The following is an 11,695-nucleotide window of genomic DNA, read 5'->3' on the forward strand; positions in this document are numbered from 1 at the left end:
TATGCGGTTGCGGAGTCCTTTGTCCCCCACGCGGTGACGGTGGGGGAGGATGGCATATCGTCGCTCGTACCATTTGTTAACTTTTCTACCGTTCCCACTGCGGCTATTGTGGTCTTGAGTTTTTTGTAGTCTTGATTTAGCTTCTTCAGCTTTACACGGACTTGTTTGGTAGTGTGGTTAATATTCAGCTCAGCCAGCTTCATCGTGATAAATTGATTCATTTTATCATTCCTCGTGGTGGATTTGTGCACATAGATCGACATGTTTGAATGAATGTATAGCGATTTCAAGATAGCTATAATCTCTCCATTGTAAAAGATCTTGCATTGGAAAGATACAGTTTTGATACGATGGTCTCGCTGTCAATTCTAGGACTCGAAACAATTATCCTATGTCATTCGGCGGGCTCTTTAAATTCCTGGCGGGCGTAGCGAATGTTTGCAGAACCGATAATACTTAAACAAGCAATGAAATAGTCCAAAAAGAGAACCGAAGAGAATAGCTGTAAACTGCGACGTCATCTTGGCGCATGTATGCCATTCTTGTCTTTTTTTTCTCAATTTTTCTCTTTTCTGCAACAATTTTTGTTAAAATAGAAAAGAGTACTTTTGCCATGTTTTAAGAGCGCGATTCACACTGCAGATCACAATGATATTGTAGATCTGAATCAGTTTCGTAAAGAGGTATGGTCTAATGTTCCGCCTGATTGTTGTGCAAGTTTGATCTGCAGAAAATGTTTGATTTGCTTGAGGTTATTGATGTCAAAGGAGGCACAACCAGTTGCTAAATCCAAAGGTTCCACTTACCATTTCCTCCCTGACTTAATGTTTTGATGTTGTGTACAGTTGTTACACAGAAACTACATTTTTGGGGGTATTATTAGTTTAAGAACTTAGTTAAAGATCAGTTCACATTTTAACTCACAGTCATTAAATATCTCAATCAATCAATCAAATTTTATTTATATAGCACTTTTCATACATAAAAATGCAACTCAAAGTGCTTTAAAACATTCAAAGCAAAACAGATCATTAGAAAAAAAAAAAAAAAACGTTCATGCCCTCCCTCCCAACAAACCCAAGACAGATATCCATTAGTACATCAGCAATCATTCACACACACCCACACAAAGTGCACAACCTGATAAAATGTGTTAAAAAGACATGAGAAGGCACAGAGAAACCATATGAGGAAAGTGTACCCAAGGGGAATGACAGCCCACGGCCACAGGGGCGCCACCACCATAGAGGCCTGGATTAGACAGGCGGACCCCACACAAAGTGTAGAGGCCGCCGGCCACCCAGACCCAAGGAGTCCCTTCGATGACAGCCCCCGCGGGAAGGGCAGCCACCCCTCCCTCAAAGCGGAGGCTCCCCCATGAGGAAACACTGGAGCTAAAAGCTGACAACGGCAGAGAGCAACAAAACTAAAAGACAGAACAGTAGTATAGTCTAAGAACTAGAATCAGTAAGATAAGATTTTAAAAAATAAATAAATAAATAAATAAAAATAAATAAATAAATAAACAATCTTCAATTAAAAGAAAAGATAAATTATTTAAAAGTTGTTGAAAGCCAAACTAAAAAGGTGTGTCTTGAGCTTCCTCTTAAAAATATCAACAGTCTCTGCAGACCTGACGTCCTCTGGCAGGCTATTCCAAAGGTGAGGACCAAAATGGCTGAATGCAGCCTCGCCATGCATTTTGGTCCTCACCCTTGGAATAAATAAAAGGCCGGCGCCAGAGGACCTCAGGATCCGCGAGGGTTGGTATGATAAAAGCAAATCCGATAAATAAGATGGACCAAGACCATTAACACATTTATAAACTAATAAAAGTACCTTAAAAGCGATCCTGAAACACACAGGGAGCCAATGCAGCAATTTCAAAACTGGCGTAATGTGCTCCCGCCCTCTGGTTCTCGTCAGCACCCGAGCAGCTGAGTTCTGCAGTAGTTGCAGTGGTGAAATGCTCTTTTTCGGGAGGCCAGAGAGCAGGGCATTACAGTAATCTAAACGACAGGAAATAAAAGCATGCATTAGCACTTCCGTGTAAGCCTGAGAGAGAAACGGGCGGACTCTGGCGATATTCTTAAGGTGATAAAAAACAATCTTGGTTACATTTTTAATATGAGGAATAAAACTGAGCTCAGAGTCAAAAATGACGCCAAGGTTCTCCACACAATGTGAGGGATTAAAAATGTGTAGTTTTGGTAAAAGCTTCTCTCTCTGACCTTCGGGACCGATAACTAAAACCTCAGTTTTGTCCTGATTGAGCTGTAGGAAATTATCTGCCATCCATGACTTGATATCTAAAATGCAATTTAAAAGGGTATCAATGGGTCCTGTGTCATCAGGAGACACGGCAATATACAGCTGCGTGTCATCAGCATAGCTGTGAAAGCTGATGCCGTGTCCCTTGATGACATCCCCGAGGGGAAGCATATAAAGATTAAAAAGTAGGGGGCCTAAAATCGAACCTTGGGGAACCCCACATTTAATTTCATGGGTTTTGGAGGAACAAGTATCCATACTTACAAAGAAATATCGGTCTGTGAGATAGGAATAAAACCAGTTAAAAACAGTACCAGAGATGCCCACTAGATTTTTAAGTCTATTTAATAAAATTTGGTGATCTACTGTATCAAAAGCAGCGCTTAGATCCAGTAGCACCAAGACTGTGAGTTTTCTCACGTCTGCAGTGCACCTAATATCATTTAACATCCTTAAAAGAGCAGTCTCCGTACTGTGGTTCATCCTAAAACCAGATTGATATTTCTCCAAAATATTATTTGTATTTAAAAAATGATTCAACTGGATGAAAAACAGTTTTTCTAAAATCTTACTTAAAAACGGTAAGTTGGATACAGGTCTGTAATTATTAAAAACGCTCGGGTCAGAATTGCTCTTCTTCAGAAGGGGCTTCACCACCGCCGTTTTAAAGGCAGCGGGGAAGACGCCCGTCTGAAGAGAGCAATTGACTATATTTAAAATTTGTTCCTCAAAAAAAAAATCCAAACTGCTGGCAATAAACGTGAGAACACACCAAACTAAAAATGTCCAAATAATAAAGAATTCAAATTTTCTTCCATATTATGCAGTTGCTCCTTGTTGAAGGTTTCACATTCTGGAGCCAAACTTCCATATCACAAACCAAGGGTTTTCATAGTCTTTAGGGCCAGACAATGACCCCTTTTTACCCTCAAACTGATAAAAATATTTACCGCCGTTCATCCCATTCAAGGCCATATGAAATATAACTTTGGGTTCAAATATTTTTATTCACAAGGTCATTTTCACTCAGTGTTATTATGATATACTGTAGTTGATGAGTGATGGGTGCTAAGACTACCGTTTTTGGTTGCGAATAAAATAAATGTTCAGATAATAAAATGTAATATAATCTAAATTATTCACATAACTGTCATGTTATTTTGTGTAAAACTCTGGTGTTCTCAACTAGGCTTACTCTGGGGGTCTGCAACCTGATGAAAAAGAGAAAGTCATTTGGGTTCGTTTTGAGAAGGCTGACGTCAATGGTAAGTAAACAACTTCACTGTATGAAAAAAATGCTGCTGTTGCCATTGTTTAGAATTCATTTGAGTTCACATGCTAATTAACACAATTTTCTAGTAAGACTCATTTATTATGTAACTGAACATAATCTCCTGTTTTTACCTGATTTGCTTGGTAGTGTTTTTGGTCTTTCGCACTTGCTTTTTATGCTTTGTTTTTTGTTCATCGTGTGGAAATTCTTGCTGAGTCTACATTTCAGATCTGTCTACATTTCAGAAAAGAGTGCTTGAACAAGAAACAATGGTATAGTCGTGTCTGTGAAAACGAGAGGAAGTGTAGCACTCTTGACAGAGAGCACCTAGGCCTCTTCCTTGCCCGCGGACACTTCAGATTTCTCTTAGAGGGCCCCCAGTTCACTGTCTTCGTCTACCACAAGCCGCTGACATTTGCCATGTCCACTGCCATTTTCTAGTTCACTACATAAATCTGGCAAGTACAACTACATTGCCGATTGCCTCTACGTCGGCTCCCTGCCCATTGCACGGCCCCCACTGGACTGCACCTCGAGGACATCACATTTGATGATGCCAACGTCACACTCCTCTGTGATGTCTCCACCGGCCAACTGCCCCCCATGGTGCATGCGGGCTGGCAGCGCAGTGTTTTTGACAACATCCACGGCCTTTTTCCACCTGGGTGTGAAGGCCTCCACTAAGCTGGTGGGGGCCAAGTTGGTGTGACCAGGCCTCAGGAAACATGTCGATACGTGGGCTGCCTCCCGCATGGCATGCCAGCGCGTCAAGGTACAACGCCATACCAGAGCCCCATTGGTACCGCTAGTGCCAGAAAATGTTGACCATGTGAACGTGGACCTGGTGGGACCCCTGTGGTTTCACTCACCTACTCACCACAGTAGACAGGACCAACAGGTGGCCAGAGGTTGTTCCTGTGTCATCTACGACCTCAGCTGAGGTGGCCTGGGCGTTCATCGCGTCCTTGCCCACTTTGGCACGCCAGCTGACTTCACCTCTGATAGGGCACTGCAGTTCACATCAGAGCTCTGGACGGCAATCGTTGAGGGTCTAGGGGTGAAGATTCACCACAAAACAGCATTACCAAAAAGGCAACGGGCTCTGTGAGCGGTTTCATTGTTCTATGAAAGTTGCTCTGTGGGCCAGCTTCACGGGCAGGAACTGGGCTGACCGTCTCCTGTGGGTCATGATAGTCTCTGTTCTGTGCTTAGGGAGGACCTTCAGACCTCATTTGCTGAACTGGTTTACGGTCAGCCCACTCCGTGTCCCGGAGGATTTCCTCCCGGATGCCGTATCCCCCTGGTCTGCAGCCTCTCATCAGTCCCGGCCTGGGTTTCCTGATGTTTTTGTCTCGCCACAGTGCTATGTACCCCCAGACTTACCGTCAGCTAAGTACATCTTCATCCGCCACGACGTCCACGACGTCCACGACGTCCACGACGTCCACGATGGTCACGACAGATATTATTGAAAGGGGGAGGGTTTGGCTTGAAATCCCTAAATTCCTTGCAATTGTATGTTAGGAACACCGTCTTTAAACTGTTCCGACTATTTTCTCACGCAATTGTTCACAAAGAGGTGAACCTGACCCCATCTTTGCGTGCGAATAACTAAACAATTCAGCTCCCAATTAGCCTGTTCACCTTAGGGATATTCCAAACAGGTGTTTGACGAGCATTCCTCAACTTTCTCAGTCTTTTTTGCCACCTGTCACAGCTTTTCTGGAACGTGTTGCAGCCATAAAATTCTACACGGTGGTCGACTGGTTAACACGTCCGCCTCACAGTTCAGAGGTCGTGGGTTCGATCCGGGCTCCGGCCTCCCTGTGTGGAGTTTGCATGTTCTCCCCGTGCCTGTGTGGGTTTTCTCCGGGTAATCCGGTTTCCTCCCACATTCCAAAAACATGCGTGGTAAGTCTAAATTTGCCCCTAGGTGTGATTGTGAGTGCAGATGTTTGTCTCTGTGTGCCCTGCGATTGGCTGGCAACCAATTCAGGGTGTCCCCCGCCTACTGCCCAAAGACAGCTGGGATAGGCTCCAGCACGCCCGCGACCCTTGTGAGGATAAGCGGTATGGATAATGAATGAATGAATGAATGATTATTTGCTAAAAACAATTTAAGTTGAGCAGTTTTAGCATTAAATATATTGTCTTTGTAGTATATTCAACCAAATATTGGTTGAACATGATTTACAAATCATTGTATTCTGTTTTTATTTTTGTTGAACATACTGTCCCAACTTTATTGGAATTGGGTTTGTAGATAGCCATGGATTGCACACCACTATACCACAGTTTTTTTTGCCCTATTTTCTCAGATAAATCTGCAATGTTTACTCAGCGATATTTTCTACAAGGTGCACAAAACAATGCGTTAAAAGTATAGAAAGAAAGTGTGTTTTTCACAGACAAAAACACTACCAAGCAAATCGGGTATACACAGCAGAATATGTTCAGCTTCATAAAAAATGATGTAACAGAATAATTGTATTGATTATTGATTATTATGTGAACTCACATGAATAATAAAAACTATGGCAACAATGTAACTGTCTGCTTCTGTACTTAAACTGTACTCTAACCATCCTATTTGTGCAGACTCTGCTCGCAACCTTGAGTTTATGGAGATACACAGTGGCACTACTGATCCTCCTCTGTGTCTCATGATTGGTTATGCTGATGGGATGCAGATTTGGAGTGTATCAGTAAGTAACATACTGTATTTGGTTTGACTAGGAAACTTAAGTCCCATCTGCTTTGTGAATTGATGCTTTTTATCCAATTTGTGGATGAAAACGGTTAAGCAACCATTCACAACAAGTCTCAAAATTAAATATAGTATACAGCTCTAGATCATTAATGCACAGATGTATTTTTGAATAGAGCCCGACCGATTAAACGGCCAACCTATTAAATCGGCTGGCTACAGCCCTTTAAACATTGGCCAAAATAATCGGCCAAATGGACGATTGTTTTTTAATTTTGAATTTTAGACCCATTTCCAAGCTGCCTTTTATGTCTAAAATGCTGGAAAAAGTGGTGCACTCACAGCTAAGTTCATAAACACAATGTCATGGACGTTTTCCAGTCAGGCTTCAAGAAGATGCATAGCACAGAGTCAGCCCTGCTACGTGTTTTCAATGACATCCTCCTGGCAAATGACACTGGAGACCACGTATGTCTCGTTTTGTTGGATTTGACTGCAGCTTTTGATACGGTAGACCACAGTATTCTTTTGACTCGCTTGCACACCAAGTGTGCATTAGTGGATGCGCTCGAGAGTGGTTTAGATCCTATTTGGGTGGCAGGACTTTTTCTTAGCCTAGGTTCCTCTGAGTCCCGCTCTGCCCTTCTATCGTATGGTGTTCCACAGGGTTCTATTTTGGGGCCATTGCTGTTCTCACTGTATTTGCTGCCCCTGGGTTCCATCCTTAGAAAACACAGCATTTCCTTCCACTGCTATGCGCACGACTGTCAAATCTATGTTCCGCTTAGCAAAAAAGAGGCTCCCTCCTTAAGACCACTTTTGTCCTGCCTAGAGGACATCAAAGACTGGATGTCACTGAATTTCTTAAATTTCAATGAAAAGAAAACAGAAGTTATGGTGTTCGGTCCGAGCGGCTCATCTACATCCCACCTTGTTGACCCGGGCCCCCTGGCTTCATATCCAAATCCAACAGTCTTGAACTTGGGGTTTAAAATGGAAGGTGACCTTAAATTGGACCAGCAAATCAGCACTGGTGTAAAGTCCAGCTTCTTTCATCTTAGACAGCTGGCTAAGGTAAAGCCCCACCTTTCCCATCAGCACTTAGAAACAGTCATCCATGCCTTTGTTACATCTCGGCTAGATTACTGTGTTGCACTTTATTTTGGAGTCAGCCAGTCCTCTCTCAAACGTATCCAGTTGGTCCAAAATGCTGCTGCCCGCCTACTAACCGGAGCTCGGAAGATGGAGCACATGACACCAATTCTGGCCACCCTGGCCTCCCTAAAATGCACTCTCAGTGCATTTTAGAGTTCAATTTAAGATTCTGCTATTTGTCTATAAATCATTAAATGGCCTTAAAACTTACAAATAAAAAAGAAGAACGTCCAACATTTAATTTAAGTGTATTTATTCACTGGGACAAAAATCCCACGTTAAAAAATAAGTATTTTACATCAAATCATGTGTACCACAATTATTAGCACACCTGAATTTAATATTTCTTAGTACAACCCACTTTTGCTAACGAAATAGCACCTAATCTCCTATCATGTTTCACAAGATGGAAGAATACAAACAGCAGGATCTTCAACCATTCCTCTTTACAAAATCTCTCTGAATCATCCAGTGATCTGGGTCCTCTCCTCTGCACTCTCCTCTTTAGAATGGGGTTGACATCTGAGGACTGAGAAAGCCATGGCATGTGTTTGATTCGGTGTCTGTTGAACCATTTCTACAATTTTCAGTTTGATATATTAATATTATCTAGTTCTATATAGTTGATAGTATTTTTTCATGGGTTTTAAAACATATTAACCAATATGGGTGCCAGTAATTATGGAGAGCACTGTATTTCACTTCCTCCCAAATATTTTTGAGTGTGTTAGTCATTTAGAGAGGAAGTCAAACCAAACATATTTTTTTCAAGAATATGTTCTATGCGGCCTACTAGTTGAAACAAGTTGAAACAAGTCATCCTGATAATTACTGTGTTTGTGGAATAAGAGTTAATCCACCCGTTTTTAGCAATCTCTGGGGGTGGTCATTTTGTCACTTCTGTCGAATGAAAATGACATCACAGTTGCTCAGGGCTCAGGTAACGACCAATCACAGCACATTTGTTTTCTGAAGCTGAGCCATGATTGGTCGATATCTGAGCCCTGAGCATCTGTGATGTAATATTCAGTCGACAGAATTGACAAAATTGCCTCTCTCTGGGATGGCTAAAAACGGGTGGATTTTGCTACTAAACTCATATTCCACAAACATAATATTAATCAGAATGCCTTGTTTCAACTAGTGGGCTAGCATAGTACATATTCTTGAAAAAAATATGTTTGGGTTGACTTCCACTTCAAAGTAAATATCATGTCACTAAATTTCCTAAATTTCAATGAAAAGAAAACAGACGTTATGGTGTTCGGTCCCAGCGGCTTGTCTCCATCCCACCCTGTTGTCCTGGGCCCCCTGGCTTCATATCTAAAGCCAACAGTCTCCAACTTGGGTTTTAAAATGGTCAGTGATCTTAAATTGGATCAGCAAATCAGCGCTGTTGTAAGATCGAGCTTCTTTCACCTTAGACAGCTGGCTAAGGTAAAGCCCCTCCTTTCCCATCAGCACTTAGAAACAGTCGTCCATGCCTTTGTTACATCTCGGCTAGATTACTGCAATGCACTTTATTTCGGAGTCAGCCAGTCCTCCCTCAAACGTCTCCAGTTGGTCCAAAATTCTGCTGTGAACAGCAGTTGACAGACCTAGTATTGATGTCCAGGATTTTGGTCACAGACAAGTTGTATGCATCGCAACTATTTCATTTTTTCAGTATAATTTGCTTCATCACACAATCATTTACACTGCACATTCACATGACCAGTGCTTAAAAATATACCCTGCAATTCAGATTTTCTCCCAGTAGATGGCACTGTCAGCCGCTTAACAAGCAATAGATAGATGGAAAGATGATACTGTTCAGTGGATTGAAACAAAAAACAAAGCAGTTTTGAGGCGGAATTAAAATAGATTTAAATGCGATCTCAACAAGAAAAAAACTGAAGATTAATATCTTACATGTTGGATTATGATAAGTAATCAATATAATTGAATTATGCTCCTGTAATATAATACAACGTTGTCAGCCGTTCTTTATAATGAATACTGAATAATTATAATTCACATAATATGTGTGTATGAGATATCTGTTGATATGCATAACATTTGCATATTGCACATTAAAACTTGAAAATAATTTTAAAAATGAAATGTACAGCAAATGCGCTAAAAATACTCACATAACCATTTGAACAATGAGTACCAATCTAGAGAGTGCTGAATGGTGTTAAAGATGATCCAAAAAGTTGTTTACGGTTGTGAACATGAATGTGTCTTTTGAAAAAGAGCTCTTCTGCTGCTGCTGAGTCTCAGTGAACCCCAATCCCTCACTGACTCAAACGTCTCCATCTTCAGTCCCTTGCTGTCACCAGCCTTCTTAATAAATTTATTAATCCACTTGGTGTTCCTGGCATGGTACTGATGCTGCTCTCCAAGCAGACAACAGCAAAGTAGATGGCTCTAGTTGAAACCACAGACTGGTACAAGATCGCCAATATCTTGCTGCACACATTAATAGAAGCAGCCCCTGTGGAAATGTCACTTTTTAAAGGACAAAACATTCTATGTAAAGCAGAAATCCGTTTATACCTATTGGTTAAAAAAGCTATGAAGAGTGGGTTAGTTTTATAATATTGTAATCAGTGACCAGGCTATACTAATTGTTCGGCAAATTGTTATACATACTCTTTAATTGGCTATGTATCATTCCTTTACTTTTAATGTTAACATCAGTTGCAAACAGCCCTTTTCACATTGATTTTGTCGTCATTCAACATTCTTTTGCTCTCTTCTGTCATGGTTGGTAAAAAAAAGACTGGAAGTGCTTTTCTAATGTGAAGGTAGTCAGCGATTTTTTTTTCTTTTTTAACAACAGGGCTTATTTAAAAAAAAAATACACAATGATGATACAGCGGCCAAGAAAGAAAAAAATATCATGTCATTCAGAGACAAATAACATGAACATCAGGCAACCATAGGGTTTCAATAACTCGTTCAAGGATTCTGCAACACGACATATGCACAGCTGATAATGAACACACCCGATAGACAGTACTAAAAAATTATCAAAATGTCTTCGGTGCTGTGAGATTCTTGAACTTATTTGTGGGTTGCATTTTTTTATGTGAAGTGGTCAAATATGTACTATATTTATAAATGGCTTAGTATCTCCGTAATAACAGGGCTCTAGACTAACTTTTTGCACTGATACGCCCAACTATTTTTCTTGGTTGCACCAGCACTAACGTTGGGTGCGTCAAAACTTTCAACCGCATCACATTCAACATCACAGTTTTACAGATTTCATACTTTGTATTACTAAAGGGAAAACAACTGTATTTTACACTATATTGAATGGTAAATTATTAACAATCAGCTCAATAAAGTTCTTTATTTTAAGTACAATTCCGCAAGACAGGTAAACTTACAGAAGTCAATATCACAAATGAGATACTGGTTTTCTTTAGTTTTAAAAAAAATATGTAATCAACATATTTAATTTCTTAAATTCACATTGCATATAGCAGCAAACTATTTTGTGAGCAAAGCTACATTGATTGAATAAAGATTAGATTAACTGACTGTACTGTAATTTTGAGAACATTTATTGTGAAAAAGTCAAATAAATTATATTACAATAAATATGTTATACTATATTTATATTGTTTTAATATATTATGGATTATATTTTTACTTATATTAAAAGTGTGAAATGCTTTCATACACACAAGTGAAACGCTCTCATACACACTACTGAAAATTTTGTTGCTCTTGAGCACAGGTGAAATGCTTTCATACACACAAGTGAAACGCTTCCATACACTCTACTGAAAATTTTGTTGCTCATGAGCACAGGTGAAATGCTTTCATACACTATAGTGAAATGCTCTCATACACACTACTGAACATTCTGTTGCTCATAAACACTACTGGAATACACTCACACACGCTAGTGAAATGCTTTCATACACGCTAATGAAATGCTTTCATACACGCTAGTGAAATGCTTTCATACACTATAGTGAAACGCTCTCATAAACACTACTGAAATGCACTCATATGCACTAGTGAAATGCTTTCATACACACAAGTGAAACGCTTTCATACACGCAAGTGAAACGCTCTCATAAACACTACTGAAATGCACTCATACACGCTAGTGAAACATCCATAAACACTACTGAAATTTTTGTTGCTCATAAACACAGGTGAGATGCACTCATACACACTACTGAAACGCTCTCATAAACACAACTGAAATGTTTGTTGGTCATAAACACAGGTGAAACGCTCTCAATGACACGTATAAAATGATTTTGTACATACTGTTGAAAACA

General features: G+C 40.3%; 1 protein-coding gene across 10 annotated transcripts in view; it reads left to right on the forward strand.

Annotated features, from left to right (window-relative positions):
* Positions 1–11,695, forward strand: part of bcas3 (BCAS3 microtubule associated cell migration factor) — a 482,251-nt gene that overhangs the window by 19,404 nt on the left and 451,152 nt on the right. For all 10 annotated transcript variants that reach the window (XR_015087344.1, XR_015087345.1, XM_086034860.1 and 7 more), the window contains exons 4-5: positions 3,461–3,536; positions 6,143–6,249. Coding sequence is in view for 8 of the 10 variants with exons in the window: in XM_086034860.1 (XP_085890986.1) it covers positions 3,461–3,536; positions 6,143–6,249 (183 nt within the window). In the remaining 2 variants the exon portion in view is untranslated. The remainder of the gene's footprint in view (positions 1–3,460; positions 3,537–6,142; positions 6,250–11,695) is intronic.

This window comes from Filicampus tigris, chromosome 7, assembly GCF_054856515.1.
Source record: "Filicampus tigris isolate MCC_2025a chromosome 7, RoL_Ftig_1.0, whole genome shotgun sequence".
In the NCBI taxonomy this organism is placed as follows: Eukaryota; Metazoa; Chordata; class Actinopteri; order Syngnathiformes; family Syngnathidae; genus Filicampus; species Filicampus tigris.